This window comes from Gasterosteus aculeatus, chromosome Y (assembly GCF_964276395.1).
Source record: "Gasterosteus aculeatus chromosome Y, fGasAcu3.hap1.1, whole genome shotgun sequence".
NCBI lineage: Eukaryota > Metazoa > Chordata > Actinopteri > Perciformes > Gasterosteidae > Gasterosteus > Gasterosteus aculeatus.
Window position 1 is genome coordinate 15570979 of NC_135709.1, and position 18001 is coordinate 15588979.

At 40.9% G+C, this 18001-nt stretch overlaps 2 protein-coding genes across 3 annotated transcripts in view; both read right to left on the minus strand.

The window, feature by feature from the left end:
* Positions 1 to 18001, minus strand: part of LOC120812263 (low-density lipoprotein receptor class A domain-containing protein 3-like) — a 79947-nt gene that overhangs the window by 21286 nt on the left and 40660 nt on the right. The gene's annotated exons all lie outside the window — the stretch shown is intronic.
* Positions 1379 to 17991, minus strand: LOC120812272 (uncharacterized). 2 transcript variants are annotated; one of them, XR_013455161.1, is made up of 8 exons: positions 17631 to 17991; positions 16498 to 16532; positions 15723 to 15778; positions 15527 to 15561; positions 3252 to 14399; positions 2955 to 3099; positions 2771 to 2876; positions 1379 to 2633 (listed from the first exon to the last, which is right to left on the minus strand). XR_013455161.1 is itself a non-coding variant. In XM_078097853.1 (4 exons), exon 4 carries the CDS (start codon positions 10143 to 10145, stop codon positions 7524 to 7526), a length of 2622 nt encoding a protein of 873 aa, XP_077953979.1. In that variant the 5' UTR covers positions 10146 to 14399; positions 15527 to 15561; positions 15723 to 15778; positions 16498 to 17991; the 3' UTR covers positions 3145 to 7523. The 2 variants fall into 2 exon arrangements, 1 of the variants encoding a protein (XP_077953979.1); XM_078097853.1 differs by lacking the exons at positions 1379 to 2633; positions 2771 to 2876; positions 2955 to 3099 and having other exon boundaries at positions 3145 to 14399; positions 16498 to 17991.

Consider the following 18001-nt stretch of genomic DNA (forward strand, 5'->3'; position numbering starts at 1 on the left):
ACAAATGACATTCAGCGCAAAACTATAACAGCTATCTAAAAAATACGCTGTTTGTTCGAGACCCAAGACTCTACCGAACGCAGGGAGGTGTCATTTATGTCTGTCCGGTAAAAAATACGGCTCCTGTCGAAGTTTACAAAACGTGTACCTTCTGGATTTTCTGAGAAATATGTCGGCAGATTTGTATTGGAGCCTATGGGGCTTTTAGCAGCGGTTGTGTGACTGTTGGTCTCCGTAGGCCAAAACTAAAGAACTCTGGGATTCTATGAACACATTAATCCAATCAGCACAACCATGCCCTCATTAATCTGAAGAAATGAAGCCTCTAGAGTGTATACTTTGGCTGCAAGGACAGAAGTTCCATTTTTTTTTAACCAGATTCTGACGCTGCCTCACACTCTAAGATCTCCCGGTCTCGCTCTAGCAGACGCAATACACACTCATGTAAAAGTCAGAAACGGAGCGAAGAACTAGTGAAACATAATCAGTGATTATGAAAAAAGTACAATAGATATCCACAAGCAGTTTTTTTCATAAAATAGTTGAGACTTGTGTCAACATTTGAAAGTTAAAATGGTGTCTGTAGCTGAAAGATTTGCGAAGCTGAAAAATCTGAAAGTTGAAGAAGTTGAAGAGGATTTGGAAAACAAACTCCATTTGAAAACCATGTTAAAATATGAATGATTATTGATTTATATAAATTCAAGCATAAGAGGTAGAAAGCTGAAAAGTCATAGCCCTCAAGCCAGAAAGGAGCTGAACATTTTAATATTTGAACGGTTTTAATAGCTGAAATTGTGAAGGAGTTGAAAGGTGCCGCGGAAGAAATAGAAGAAGATGAAGATGAAGAAATAAAGATTCGAAGAAGAATACTTGGAATGCATAATGCATTCCAACAATAAGTCGGAAATAAAGATTCGAAGAACAATACTTGGAATGCTTAATGCATTCCAACAATAAGTTGAAATAAAGTTTCGAAGAACAATACTTGGAATGCATGCTTGATGCATTCCAACAATAAGTTGAAACTAGAAAATGCATTTCCTGCTGAAAATGCGTTGGAATGCAAAAAACTGAAAGCTGAAATTAACTTTCTAAAATAGCTGAAAATACTGAAAGTTGAAGGGAATTTGAATATATTTGCTGAAATAAAAGATATTAGAAAAGCTGAAATGAATTTGAAATTGCTGAAAATACAGAAATGGGAGAAGCTGAAAGGAATTTCAATAGATTTTCTGAAAAAGCAGAAATGAACAGCTGAAATAAATGTGAAATCTTGCAAAAAATAGCTAAAATGAATTTCAAAAACGGCTGAAAATACAGAAATCCGAAAATGTACCAACAAGCCGAAAAACTGAAATGAATTTAAAAAATGCTCATGATATAGAAATGACAATGTACCAGCAAGCTCAAAGATGAAATTAAGTTCAATTTCTGAAAATATTGAAATTTCCAATGGCTTTGCTGAATAAGTGTTAATGCCAAAAAGTGAAGTCCAGCACAGCAGGAAAACATAATATTTTAATTTCAAAATTGGCAGTGTGGAAGATGAAGTGCAGCATTTAACAAAGCTAAGAGTTGAAATACAACACAAAAGAAGATCTCGTCTTTACATCCTTTTTTGACTCATTATCTTCTATCGAAATATAATGAAATAATATAGATGAGTACAGTGCACAAGTACTGTTGTATTGGTCATAATTATTTTGAGTATTTCGTGAAAGATAAAATCTTAGAGTGAGAAATGTATCAACACAGTTTTGTGAACATTGGTCCCTGTGTTATTTATGAATACATGTACTATAGTTTCAATAGTTAACAATATGGTTCATTTCCTACAATCAAAGGCTTTTCACATGGTTTCCAGACTTAGGTTAATACTCAGATCAAGACTTCAAGGTCCAGGAGCCCTGGACAGATAAGTCTTGTCAACATTGTCGTTTAGACTATCCCAACGTTAAGCTCAGTTTACTGAGGCTCACAGACACACTGGGTTCTCCTTACTTTGATGGAACATGGGTTAGAGTCACTTGTTGACTCAAGGTTAGGACCCAAGCTTTGTAGGATTTGTTTTCCTATTAAATCTTTTGACAAGGCTCTTTGCGCCAAGTCATGTTTTAGCCATCTGAAGATGAAACACTTTATGGATTTCACAGTCTTACAATTTAACACTGGGCAGTCTCAGTAGAGTTTAGGTTATCCTAAGGATCGGTGTACACATGTGAAAAACCTTGAATATACCTACCAGCTGAAACCCCATACTAATGACTCATTGTGATACAAATATGTCATTTCTTCAAGGTTAATTTGTTCATATGCTTATTTTTCTCATAAATCTGACTGAAAAGGGACGGATGACAAATAAATAAATAAATAATAAATAAATAAATACAATCAACAAAAAAAAATGCGATGAAACATAAGGAAAACGTATATTGTTAGATCAAATACGGTAGAGATGAAACAAACAAAATAGACAGGTGTCCTGTAGTAATACTGTTCATGAGTTAGTAGTGTATGCTTTGAAGACCTGTAACATTATGAGGCTTATGAGGCATTATGAGGCTGTAGATCCACTGCTGCAGTCATCACGTCAGGATAGTGTTACTATAGCTACATGGAGGAGGAGAGGCCTTAAAGACAGAAACAGGATCAAATGTATTCATGTTGTTAAAAATTTAAACAGCACATGCAAGTAGGAAGACTACCAGGGAATTGTTTGGTTGTGGTCAGAGATATATTTTTAAAAAGATCTAATCCCAGTTGTTACCTTTACAGCTGGTTTAGGGAGGAGCTTGAAGCTGCATAAAGGTGGGGCTGTCACTGGGACAGTGATGACTGACTGATGACTCTTCCTTGCAGTCACACACCTGATCCTGACAAAAATAAAACAGGAAGCTATTGTTAGAAACTCAACTTTCTAAAAAGGTTTATAATTCACAGTAATGAAATACCTTGAACTCCGCTGCAGAGCAGATCAACATATAGGTCCAGTGCAACTGAATACGCTGCATGATGTTCAGCTTCTTTTGTGTTCAGCGCTCTCTGCAGTCCTGAGTGTCTTCACTGTGAAGTGGAGGAATCACAGAGGAGGAAGACCTGAAGGAAGAAGTGGATATAACATTAGAATGCTATATTGGATGTACGATTAGTGTTATTAAGAATATTGCATTCATACAAAATGAATACGTGAATGATAACAAAATTAAAACAAAACATTAGAAATCACATATGAAATAAGAAAACAATACCTTATTATCTGTTGTGAAGAAACCTCAACACTGGCAGGGAGAACACGTGTCTCTGTGGTCCAGCAAGTGTCCACTGATGATGAACAGTTAACACAGTGCTTCAACATCTGCTCTGCTGCTGCAGTGGTGGCAGGATGTGCTGGTCGGTATGAGCTGATCCAGAATCTCAGAGCCAGACAGGAAGTGAGGCAAAGACAGGCAGGTGTTTTCTCGTCCTTTGCTTTGAAGCATGACGGGGACAAGCAGGAAGTCAAATGTGTCCCTATGAGGTCTAACTGTGATGGGTCCTCGGTTGATTGACAGTTCAGTTGGTGCTGCAGTCTTTGTCATGTCTTAGATGCTGTGAGCTGATCCTCACAGTGCAGAAGGAGGTGAGGCCAAGACTGGAAGGTGTCTTTACAGAGGACAAGGGAGGACTGTGTCTCCTGTCCATCAGAAAGGAAACTTAACACTTCAAAGACACATGAGAACTTTGTCTGCTGTCCATCGGAAAGGAAACGTAAGACTATAGAGGACACAGGAGGACTGTGTCTTCTGTCCATTACAAAGGAAACTTAACACTACATAGGAAACATGACAATTGTGTCTGCTTTCAATACAAAGGAAACGTAACACTACAGAGAACACAGGGTAATTAAAATAAAATGAATGGGGATGGAAGTGTGGGGTTTCAGCTGGTAGGTAGATCAGAAAGTATGTGTTACATCTAGAACACATACTTTCTGATGTGCGTCTGCTAAACTAAATGTCAGCAGCTGTGTACAATGAATTTTACATTGTACACAGCTGCTGAAAGAGTTTTGGCCTGTGCATTTATCAACCCTGAACCAAACCCACCCTGATAAATGCACAGGCCAGAATTTGTTAGAAATATTGCTAAAAATAACATGGTTACCTGGAAAACTATATGACCCATAATATTATCCAATATTGTGAACACTTAAAATTAGCCCATTCTACAATCTTATTACAGTGCAACAACTAGTTTGACCAGATGATTCAGTTTTCTTTACATTGATGATTACATAATCCCAGACTAATTACAATGTGGTATTGTTTAAAAAAAGTACATGATTCTCAGTAGATTTTGGTCTTAGCTGACAATTTTAAGACCTGTTGGAGGAATGTAGACAGAAAACATGATTGTGACAAGTGACATGTTTTTTACTGTACCAGAGTGGAGGCCCTGCTGTGGTGGAAAGATGGAAACGGCTGTATGGCAGATCCCTCTCCTCTGTATAATCATGCATTGTATTAAATCAATGTATATACAAGTACATTGCATTTTTCTTTAAAACTCACCTGATACCTTCATGGACTGTTAGATGACATGACACAGTAAACAGGGTTGTGATAACTGTAATAAGTTCTCAGCACACCAGAGTAGAGACAGCGTTGTGGTTGAGAGATGAAAATGAGGTCCAGCAGTGTGTTCTTGTCAGTGGTTGCATTACTGATGACTTGTGCAAATCCTCTGGACTGGAAGAGCTCAAGGATTGGCTTACCAGTATTGGAGAAGAGATTCTCGTTGAAATCACCACAGACAATGATGGGCTGACAGTCCATGATCTCCAATGAGTCCAGCAGGCTCCCCAGGTTGGACAGGAATGATCTCACACTGTAGTCTGGAGGTCTGTACACAGCTGCAATCAGGGCTCTCACTGGGGCTTCTACCTTCAGAGCCACAAACTCAAGATCGGTCACATTATGTACGTACTGTTTCTCACGCACCTGAATGTGGCTTTTCACATAAACAGCAACTCCACCACCTGGCTATTTGTGGAACATTTGTGTAGGACAGGTGTCTGTTGCGTTTGAACATGTTGTAGCCCTCTAAATGGAGACTCTCTGCAACAAAGGAGCCTTGAAGGTGAGTTTCTGTGAGACACAAAACATCTGCAAGACACAGTTCATGATGGCTCCTGATGTCAATGATGTGCGATGGCAAACCTTCAGTGTTATGGTGAACAATGGTCAGAGTGTCGTGTCTGCTCGAGGTCTCTTTGATACAAAGAAGAGGCATCATGTCGTCCAAGTTGACTTGTCTCATGGTCTCGAGGGCTCCAGTGATTTCTGGGTTGGCATAGATTTGACTCTCATCCAGATCCAGCATGTGCAGTCCACTGAGAGAGGTCACTCTACTGATGGCTACGTAAGCCACGCCAGGTTCAAAAATGTGTTTCAGTGACACTACAGCTGATGTCCTTTTCATACCCTGAACCTTGTGTATCGTGCAGGCAAAGGCAAGTCTAACAGGAAACTGTCTGCGTACCACTCCTTTCTGTTTCAGATTGTCCTCTGCTCTCTCTATGTACACCACATCATCAGGGCCGCCTGGTGCTCTATTACGGTAATTGCTTCCAGCAGTTTGATCATCCATCTTGAGCCCGAGCATAGTGACATGTGCAACACCACTCTGTTCTGCGGTTATTACCCTGACTAGTGTAGCAAACGATCCATTCACCAATCCCTGAGACACGTCTATGTTTCTGGTGAGCATGACTCGAGCACCTTCAGCTACGTTTAGTGTGTCTGGTAACTCATTTCTGTTTCCTTTGTATGGTTGGGCTTGTCGAGCCATTCTTCCAGTTCGTGGGTCCTTCTTGTAGTCATCTGCATCGATGTTGGTGATATTAGAATGGAGCAGAGCTAATGTTACTGAGTTGTGTGAATCAACCTGTTTATTAGTTGCAAAGATGTGCAGGACATCAGGTGGACAAAGTGATGGTTCAGTGATGGTCTGTGACAACAAGGCTCTGTCTGCTTGAGACAACTCATCTGACTTTCCTTTCACACGGATCCGGTTCAACATCTCTGCAAAGGCAACATTATCCTTCTGCCGCATAATCTCAGTCAGGGTGATTGTCTGAAAGTGTTCCTGCCATAGGTCAATCTCGCGTGTACACAGGCGCGTACACACAGAGGGTCTTGGACTGTCGCACTGGTGGTAGCTGATAAAAGTCACCAACAGCTATTACTGACATTCCTCCAAAGGGTTTGGGACTACCTTTGATCTGTTTCAGTCTCGCATCCACATGAGCAAACAGGGGCTTTGACACCATAGACACTTCATCAATGATGAGGATTTCAGCATTTAAAAGTTCTGATCGGACTTCATCCAGTTGGTTACCAAGTCCTTGAAATGGAGGTTTCAGACTTCGTGGAAGCTTGAGCAGAGAGGGCAGTGTTGATCCTGATATATTGAAGGCTGCAGTTCCAGTGAAAGCTGTCAACAGGACCGTGGGGTTTCATATGTCGACCTCCTCAGAATGGCTGGGCAGTTTGCACAGTATCTTAGATGCTTCTGACTAGATGCATTTAATGAGATGTGACTTTCCTGTTCCAGCACCACCATTGACGTAAAAGAAAAACTGCTCAGGATTTAGGCCACAAACACGCTTTACGCACCAGTCTCTGACTGCATAGAAGACACATGCTTGTTTCTGGTTCTTGTTCTGATACATTTGCCGTAGTAGTGTGGGGTCAAAGGCCGGAGGCTCTCTGATGGCTCTGGCTTCTGTTGCAGCATTAGCTTGATTAGTGTATTCTGGAACATTTTCTTGAACATTTTCATGATCTGGCTCTCTTGCCTCGAGTTCTTCTATACATTCCAACCTTTCCACTTCAGATTCTGGAGCCAGATTGCACCATTCATCAATCACTCCTCTCTTCTGTTCAAATTCTCAATGTCCTCGCTGTCTTTGTTTTGTTTCACAATGTGACGGACATACTCAGGATGGTCAGAACCTGGTAGTTGGACACAACCACTCTTGTAGAAGGACTCGTACGTGGGGAAATGCCGTCTTTTCAGTTCCAGGTCTGATCGGTGAGGAATGTACAGTTTCAGTAATGTGCCATAGAACTTCTCTGGATATTTTTCCTGTGAGCAGCGGTAAAATCTGATGATGGCAGGCTTATCGTTTTTACGCTTTTGCACAAATCCCATATCATTGAGGAGAGGCAACACATCTTTTCCTTTTTTCTGCTAGCCATAGACAATTCTGCAAGTTGCTGCTAAATCTGCCAAACACATCTGCTCTGGTGTTTCTGGTCTGGATTTGTATTTGTCAGTCAAAGATGTCATCCACACATTTACACTTTCTAATGTTGTGTTCTCCAGGTAAGACATGGGGCGACTCATTTTCAGTGCGTTGTCATCTGTCGGTACGAATTGGACACCACGTGAACACTTCTTCATGAGTCACATACTCCTGAGCACTGACCTCTCTCTTTTTAGAGTACGCCTGCATGATTTCCCTCATTTCATCACATTCACTGACGTGGTCTCAGGTGGAGTTTGACTGTTTTAAGGTACTCAGAAAGTCCAGATTCCTTTTTGGTGATGTAGCTGGTGAGATACATGATGCACGAATATGCATTAAGAATATAACTAACATCAATATTGGCATCCCAGGCTTCCAGTAGATGTGCATTATATCCATTTACCCAGCAGTCTTTTGGCTCTCGTTTCAGGATCACCGCACTGGATTTGTTGATGATATTGAGGCATCCTTCATACTCTTGGAGTGTTAAGTTGCATTTAACGAGGAGCTGCTGCAAACTGAGTGAGGCAGTTTCAGGTTCATTCAGCAACAGGTTCAGTGGTTGGAGCTTGGACTTTGCTATTTGCAGTTGCAGTGGAGCAACGCCCTCACCAGGTCTCGATATCATTGTCTTTCTGGAAGGTGGTTTAGGAAAACCAAATCTGCAACCCGAGCTGGGGCTTCTGAAACATGTCCGTGAGTGTTTTTTGCTGTGTATTTGCACCTCTGTGACCTTCTTGTACAGTTCAGGTTGTGTGAGTTGGTCAGGTAGCTGAGCTGTGATGTATTTGGAAACAAAAGCTGACACAGTGTGATCATCATCCTCCTCAAACACAGGTGCACCTTCTACCCATATGAGACAGTGAATGTGCGGACTTCCTCTGTGCTGAAACTCAACTCGGTAAAAGTAGTCAACGACTTTGCCAAGAGGCTGTGCAGGAGATAAGAGCACATCTCTGAATAAGGCCTCAACACGCTTATCAAACATGCGCATGGTTGTCACAGGATTGCTTCTCAGAATGTCAAACTTTGCTGACCAGTCGAGCCCTTCAAAGTTCACCTCCTCACCTTGCTGTCTTTTTATTGCCTCAATCACTTCAGGCCAACGCATCGCAGCTGCAGAAAATGTACAAAAGAATGTGGGAGTTCCCAACTGTCTGATCATGGCAAAAAGGTCTCGTGTGGTTTTCTCCCAGTAGGCTGGTGTTCCTCTCAGCGGCTGCATGAATCTGACTGCATCTTTGTTCCTCACCAGTTTCTCTACCTCTCGTTTGTTTTGCAGCATACCAGACGTTATTTTTCGTCCATCTCGAGTCAGTGGCTTTCCTTTCCTCAACTGTATTGTCATGCTGGATGTGGCCAAGTGTATTTCAGTCACAAACTGAGCAAAGAACAAGTAGTTTGTGTCTTTGGCAAAACGATCATCAACACAGAAGAGCCTCGCTTTGAAATAACTGCTGGGTGTTACTTTCATACGTCTCCCTTCATCCAGTGTGTTTTGGCCTGTAGGGAACTGCACAGGGAAAGCCATCGCCTCAAGTTTAGGAGTTTTGAAGAAACCAACTGGACTGTTACTTTCTGCAGGGGCAACAGAGTAGATTCCTTCACTGAAACATAAGATCTCCTCTGAAACATCACACGGCTGAAGACATGATTCTAGAGCAAAACCACCGTTAGGCATGTCACCTTCCTGTTCTTCACCATCTCTTTGCTGCTCTGGTTGTTCACCATCACAAGACAACATGTCAACATCCTGCTCTCCATCAAGCTCAGTTTCTGTCTCACACAGTGCACTTATCTCACACATGTCAATTTCCTTTAAATCAGCATCATCATAGTCGTTGTCATCCATACTGGCATCCTCATCATCATCATCCTCATCTTCATCAGGAAGTGTTGGGTCACAAAGCTCAGCCTCATCTCTGATAGTGATGTCCTGATATTGTGGATGGATGTGTTTGAGTTTATGCAGCGCCTGCACTAGTTTAGACCAGGTGACAGTCTGGAACAGCTGATGTCCTCTGTAACACAATCGTCTCTTCAGCTTTACTCTCATCACTTGAGACTCACTTCTCAGTCTGGGTAACGCTTCCACTGTTTCCTGCACCTCAGACGGGACACAAACCACGTTGCCATGTATCGCTCTCTGGCGTCCTTTGGGAAGAGGAACGATCTTTGCAAACGCTATGCACTTGGCTATGAGATGTCTCTCCAATATGTTGAGGTCACACAGTTCAGGTGGAATGTCAGCGAGCTCCAAGTTGTTGGCTACACCGAGTGCCGGCATGACTCCATCTTTAAGATGATTGTGGCAGGTGTGACAGATCCACTCTTCCTTTCTCTCATCAGGTACATTACACTGCTGTTCATCTGTGCACTCGTCATCACACACATGGACATACTTTCCTGTCAGGCATGCTGCAACCACGTCTGGATTTCGTACATAGTTTAACCGTTTACAGGGTTTCACTTGGTTTGGAAATGCTGCTTTGTGACAGACGGTGCAAACATAAGTGGGACCGGACTTTATTTGTGACCTGAAAACAGATATGGCCTCTTTGATCAAACTGTTGTCACTTTCTTCTATTGGTTTATTTATCCCTCTGTATTTCCTTTTTATTTTCATGGCACATCTCATGTTCTGCATACTCCGATATGTAGGATTGTTTTTGTATCTGTCTTTCATTCGTTGTTTCATTAGTTGATTGTGTCTCAGCCTGAACGCCTGGTCATGAGCGTAACGCTGAATAATATGAGATCTCTCTTTTTCTCTCTTCTTTTGTCTAAAATCAATGCTGTTTTTATAAAAAGCAGTGAAGGACAGTTTTTTTTTCCTTTCTAAACTCAGCATTGTCTTGGTAGCGGTTTGTAAAGTGTTGTTTTTTCTTCTCTCTAAAATCAGGATTATTTCTGTAACGAGAGACAAAGATTTGTTTTTTTTTCTGTCTAAATTCAGGATTATTTCTGTAACGAGAAACAAAGATTTGTTTTTTTTTCTGTCTAAAATCGGGATTATTTCTGTAACGGGAGACAAAGATTTGTTTCTTTTTCTGTCTAAAATCAGGATTATTTCTGTAACGAGGGACAAAGATTTGTTTTTTTTCTGGCTAAAATCAGCATTTTCTCTGTACCTGTTTGAAATGTACTCTTTCCGTTTTTGTTGAAAGTCAACGTTGTCTCTTGTATTATTGATTTTCTTTTGTCTAAATTCAGGGTTGTTCTGATATTTGCTTTTTGCATGAGATTTTTTTCTGTTTTAAATGCTTTATTTGAAGCATACTTTTCCCTTTCTTTCCTTTTTTTAATCTCTTGTCTTTGTTGAGTTTTCTCTGAGATCATCAGTCTTCTCTTCATTTTTCTCCTTTTGTTTTTATCACACTTTGTCAGTTTGCATGAGATTCCCTGTAATAGAACATCAGATAGATCACTAGCAACAGTATTTGAGCCTTTTGACTACTGAAGAAGACATATTTGGTTCATTGAGAGAAGCATCATGTGATGGAAGGAAAGTGGATTGACTTGACAGTTCTGGTTCATTGAAGTTTATGACCTCTTGTTGTCTCACCGATGATGTAAAGATGATGTCACTGGACTCGGTCGTCAGATGGATCACTGAGAACAGGGTTTATCACTTGAGCAGTTGATCTTGATTCATTGTGAGGAGCATCATGTGACGATGTTGCGATGAAGACCTCTGGTTGTTTTACAGCTGGAGTGTGAGGAGTCGTTTCAGGTGAACTGGTCTGATCAGTGGCTGTAGGTGAGTTTGATTCCTCCACAGGGACAGCTGTAGGTCTGCAGTCTGTGTTTGGGAGACCATCGCTCAGGTTGACTGTGTTCATGTTGTAGAACTCCACAGGCTTTAACTCATAGTTACAGGAGGACTGTGTGTCCATCATTCTGTGGGACTTCTTGAGTCTGTCAATCATGTCACTGAGACGTGAGAATGTCACCATGACAGCAGTACCTGGTGTGTGTGAACCGGCTGGTTGGGGCAAACCTCTGGCTGTTCTGGAGTGTGGGTCGAAGAAACCGTACCTGCCCGACTTGGTTCTGAACACTGCGATACACAAGAGTCTCATCAACAGCAGAGCGTACTTCACATCTGACAACAAGCAGCTGAGTCCTGACTCCAGGTCCAGAAAGCTGTACACAGCTCCAGGTAAAGGTTCTCCTATAATGTGCCGTACCTTGAAAGCTGAGTCATGTCTGCATAGTGTGTAGCGCTGCGTGCAGGAACTTCATCAGTGAGCTCGTCGGTGGTCAGATAGATGTGATTAGTGACTTGTTTCCTGGTCTCTCTATACATCGTGTTACCTTTATCCAAAACATGGTCCAGGTCTGCTCTGGTGATGCTTTCATTCTCATGGAGGAATGCAAGAAAGGTCAGTGAGTTACAGGTGCACTGCCGATTCCTGGATCTGCCGAATCTGATAGAAGCCTGGCTGTGGGATGCACGGACATGTTTTTCATAAGGCTGATCTCCAGGGTCTACACGGTCTGCATTAGAAGGTCCTGCTGCACATGGTTCTTTACTGGCTTGTCCTCTCTTTATAGTATCTGAAACCTGTGGTATACATGAAGCATCAGGCTGACATCTCTGGTTCAACTGGTCCACATTAGAAGGTCCTGCTACACATGGATCATCACTGTGCTGTCCTCTCTTTACTGCATCTGCATAAGATGGTGGTGATGCACATGAAGCATCAGGCTGACCTTCCTGCTCCACACGTTTACACTCTGCAGACATCTTTACCTCTTCACTGCTCTCAGGACCAACACTGGTTTGGCATTGTTGATGTTTCAAAACCACAAATGTTGTACAAAACCAAGAAATTAAATGCAATAAGTAAAATATTACTTTTAACGAACAAGGTTTTGTAGATGGTTTTCTCTCCTTCCCTCACTCGGACACCCAGGTGGCGGCTCGGATCTCTGCCTGTCTAACTGACATCTCTCAGTGGATGTCCGCCCACCATCTGAAAATCAACCCCGACAAGACTGAACTACTTCTCTTTCCCGGAAAAGATTCGCTTACCCAGGACCTGACAGTCAAATTTGGGAACTCCGTACTAACGCCCACCTCGACCGCTAAGAACCTCGGCGTCACACTCGACTGCCAACTCTCCCTGACTCCCAACAACACCACGACAACGCGATCCTGTAGATACACGCTCTACAACATCAGGAGAATACGTCCCCTTCTCACTCAGAAGGCAGCGCAGGTACTGATTCAGGCTCTTGTCATCTCCCGCCTGGACTACTGCAACTCCCTCCTGGCTGGTCTCCCTGCCACCGCCATTCGACCTCTGCAGCTCATTCAGAATGCAGCAGCTCGACTGGTCTTCAACCTTCCGAAATTCTCCCACACTACTCCACTCCTCCGCTCTCTTCACTGGCTACCGGTGGCCGCCCGCATCCAGTTCAAAACATTGGTGCTCACGTACCATGCTGTGAATGGATCGGGTCCAGCTTACATCCAGGACATGGTCAAACCCTACATGGTCAAACCCTACATCCAATGTAAAAGATGGATTAAACCTGCTTGCTGCTATAAATCAAAAACACTTATGAATGAAAAATTAACTCAGTTTGGGCTTACGCTTTTCAAAACATGAATAGATAACACTTTTCAATATAGATAAATATATTATATTTGAACGTCAAATTCAGTGACAGCAACCTGAAGGATTATTTTATAGTTTTAATATAAAAAACACAATGAAATTATCCAGCTGACGTGTTCTAATATATGAGGGTCCAGACAAAGCACTTCTAGTGCAATACTGCAATCAGGTCTTAGTATGTCTGTCTGCGTAAATAACGTACCATGTACTAAAGTGACCGATGGTATTTAGTATGTAAAAGATATTGCTTACTGAGACCTTGACTTATCTGTGGAAATATATAATCAATGTAAAAACTGAAGTCTACCACAAACACACTACTTGGAACCAGTTGACTGAAAGGGCCCTTCAGATTTCAAATGGCTAAATTTACTGGTAGAAATGATCTTAATACTTTATTAGGCTATTGTTTACATTCAGGAGCAGTTGTTGTAGGAGTGTGATGACAGATGGATGCTTCTGAAGAACGTTGGATCAGCAGGAAACAGCCACTCCTGATGAATCCACTTGCTCCTGGTTGACGTCTGTGTTTTATTTCAGTATAAACAACAAAACACTGATATGCACAATGTAAGTTTATAAGAAAAAATTATGTATTCATTAATTAGGTAGAATTGATACAATCATGTAGCGGGATTATTTTTCCTTGTACGTAGACTAATCAAGTTAACAACAGTGTTTGCTCACAAAACAAATCTTTGAGTACAAACCAACAGGTGCACAGCAACAGCGATCAGGAGCAAATACACTTCTCTAATATGGATTTGTAATAGTTATGTATTTTATTATATATCAGAGTGCAGTTGTCTTTAATTATGTTAATTCAATGCACTTTTGCAAATAGTGTATCAGGAAATCTACCTGATTCAATTATAAAGAGTACTTTTTTTTACAAGCCAATTCTTTGGATCAAGGTGTAGTTTTTTCAATTATAACAAAAAGATTTGTACTTTATGTTTTTTTCCGCTTCTGAATTAACTTTTCAATTCTTTGTTCAGGCCAATTTTGTTAATCTCATTAATAGTAAATTTCAAATGTTTTGTCAAATTAGTAAAAACAGTAATAGTATTGTATAAATATAGGAGTTGATAGGACAGAGGTGAGAGTCAGAGAAGAGAATCTCTCAGATCATTCAAAAAGGTAGATCAGGTACCAATAACCCGGGTGAGTGAGTGTTCAGAGGAGAGACAGAGAGCGGGAGAGTGGAGACACTCTCAGAGTTCTGTTCAGACAGGTTGCAATAACCTTAGGTTCAGGTTTCAGGGTTCAGGTTTCAGAATATCAGGGTTTTCAGGCTTCTGTATACAGATAGAGTGGGATAGAAGAGGGATACAAAGATAGAGTTTCCAAAAGCAGACAGAGCGGTAGATTTGACAGGAAAGCTAGAGTTATCAAATTGTAGACAGAGTGGATACAAGGTATAGGATAGACAAAGAGCCAATGGGATAGAGGAGGAGAGATGCTGGATAGCAGGACACCTGCAAGACACAAGAAAAACATCCGTTAGACAATCTTCTACCACCACTGGATCATTGAAGGTGTCATCTAACCGTAACATATATATGCTGGCAGACACTTATTGAGTGTTGATTTAATTAATTATAGACGATTCTCTTGGAAAATGTTGACAGAGGGACATCAAAACCGTAGAAGGCTAAAGCTGTTTGTAGGAGCCATATACATTTGGTATAATTTCATTTAATTTTGCTCTGTGCCACTAGGGGGCTGTATGTGCTTTGTGGCTCAGCTGACTTCGGATCAGCCCAGGTAGCCCATTTAACCTGCAGGAATCTAAGACACAGGTGTTGGTAATTTGGGAAGCAAACAGTTTTCGACTGTGCCAGTGTGCGTGTGTGCCTTTGTGGTGAGCAATGCGGTTTGTTATTTTGGGTACATGTATTATGAGTTAAAGTTTTGCCGTTTTATGATATTTGGAACAAAATAAACATGCAAGATAATTGTAACACCACAAGACTCCGTTTTGCTGTGTTCGAGCGCACCAGGCGCACGTCTAAAACTAATCCACCATATTAGCAACGAGTACTAGACTTTGTTTAGGACTTCGTCAGTACACTGTTGGTTGTACATCAAGAACTGTCAACAATGACTCCTGAGCCGATGTGGGGCTCCCGTGATGCTGTAAGTGCACGCATTGTAAAGCCCTGAGAATATTTTTTTACGCTCTGTGAACCAAGCAGAACCCGTAACACAATACAGTGTTTCCCCTACCATTATAAGAAGGGGGCGCGCCTCCCCCCTGAAATAACTCCACCCTCCCCTGAAAAAGTGTGCCATTTAAAAGTGTATATATATTATTATTTATTTATTTTTTTACGCACAGCAGTCCCACACTGACATTACTATGTTGCGAATATGTCCGTGTGGCGCTCGCAGCAGCGGGGCAGAGAGCACCAGAGTAACAACAGCCCTCAAAGAAGACACAGCTGACACAAAGCTGCTAACATACGTGCCAAAATAAAACCAAGAGGTTGAGCAACACACGCATGCTGCTCACACAGGGAATGCAGCTCGGCCATCAGTGATTCATTACAACTAAATGTTTTAAGAAAGTGCATCCAGTTGTCAATCATATGTGAGAACTTACTGTCAAATATCCAAGGAGTCACCAACACTGGCAGGCTGCAGTTAGACAGGGAACAGGAGGCAGAAGGAAAGAGAACTCAATGAGGGTTTTGAGACAGGTTATTATGATGAAAAGGCATACTAAACTCTAAACCATCCATCCATTGTCAAACCGCTTATCCTGCACACAGGGTCGCGGGGGGCTGGAGTTTACTTACAGCAATATCTGAATTGATGTGTGAACTTGCACTTTAGAGTCACCAGCCGTTATGGTCTGCCGTTCAAGATAGAAAAGGCGAGTCGGCAGGAGGAGGAGGAGGGTGACGGATGAAGAGAGGGAGAGAAAAGGAGACATTTTCAGTTCAGTTTATTTAAAATGTACTTTCAATGTATTTCCTTATTGATCATTTTTGTCTCATTGAAAAATCACAATTTTCACAAAAGTAATATAAAGAATATAAATATTCATTGCAGTGTGGCAGATTTGTGGCAATACTGACTGATGTCAACAAGACAACAAATAATGAACATACATATTGAATATATTATTTCAATATGTGTTAATGCCTCTCGGGGACTTTAATAATTAAAATGGCTCTATAGTATGGTACATATAATCAGAGCTGGGGCAATTAGTTTGATAGCTGCAATAGCTGTATGAAATTAAAGAAAGAAATGTAAAACTCTCTGATTCCACCTTCTCAAACGTAATATCTTTTAATTGCTTAATTCCTCAATAAAAATAAACAAAGACATTTGAGGACATTATCTTGCAATATAGACTATTAAAAACGTTTCCCATTTCAAGTATTAACTATTCAACTGATAAAGAAACACAAACAAAAAATACATCAACAATTTCAAAAATGATATGTGGCAACCATCCACAAAATACAATGTAAATGTTCTTTTTAATAAATTGAAAAGATCTACGTATGTCATATACGTATGCAGTATAGTTATGTAGTAGTGTTAGCTATTTCTGTAACTTACCAAACACAATGCAGATAAGGAGGATGCTCTGTTGTCTAAGAGAGGAAACAATATGACAAACTGACATTAAGAAGGTTCAAACTTTCAGCCTATAGGAAATTATTACATACAGAGAGAAGTAGATTACCGCTGTTCCATATTACCAACATAGTTAATTAACATTAACGTTAGTTATTTATGTTTCTCAAAAGACAAACTACATTAAATGGTATTGCCATTGGATTTGTAACTTATCCATAATTCAGACATGAATGGAGGAGTGAAATATTCCCGTGGTTACCACATGCTAACTTCTACGTAGGCCTAATGCTAAAAATAGGCTGACGTGGCAATTTCATCAGCTGGCTGACTAATTTGGCAGGGAGTAAAGTAACGCTAACCAGCTAACTAGTAGCTAATGCCAACAAACTAGTCAACACAAACTGACAAAACCCTTGCAATTTTAACCAATTTGTCAATGAACATACTTTAAGTCAGCATTATCTCGTGTTATAATACTGTAGATGAAATGCAGCGCTCTGATTGGTTGACCGTGAGTCACGTGGTGCACATCATTGAGTGACGTACAGTTCTTGTTCCATATCACTGCGCACTAAGAGTAATGGTTTGGCCGACCGTTAGTATCAGCAATGAGGTACTCGAGGCAGTACTTTATGTACAGCCTCGTGTACCTTATTGCTTAATAAACGTTGCGAATGAATTTAAATCGCTTCCTTCCTTATAATGAACTATGACACTAATAGACGAAATATTTCCCTCATACGGCACACAAATGAACCCGTGACTTAACGTTAAACGTCAGGCTGTATCGATATTAACTGAAACGTTAGTTAACTAACCAAGTTAGTTACCCAACTAACCAAGTTAGTTACCCAACTAACCAGTTTATGCCAGTTCAGCACATAACTTAATACCGTTACATATTTGTCATAATAATGTGCCGCTAGCTTAGCGGCTATGCTATTGTTAGCCACGTTTTGGCGTTGTCATACACAGGGAATATTTCACTCTTTCATTAGTGTACACATACTGCACAGGTTACAAACGGACGACAACGCCGTTTCACAGCTATATAACTGTCATTACACCATCCAAACTATGAGCCCTTAGACCCGCGGCTCAGCGGTACTTACCGGTCAAGACTTCAGAGGAATTTGACGGAGATGCGTTGATGTGACGTTAGATTTGATTGATGCATTCAGGAACATTTGGACATTACGCTCTACAAATTCCCGGTTCGATAGAAACTGTACCAAACAAACCTCGAAGCTTAATTCCTCGGCTGTCATAATGCATTTTATTAAATCTATAGTTGTCCTTTAAGAGCATTCGTATCATCAGCGAGATACTATACTATAAGCTGATAAATTGACAACAAGAGATGGTCAATACGTGTGGTTAATTCTTGAAATGTGAAACGTTGATTAAGTAATGTTTTCCTAAGGCATAATATGAATTCACTAATGATTTTTTAGTACATAAGACGAGACTAATTCGTGACACT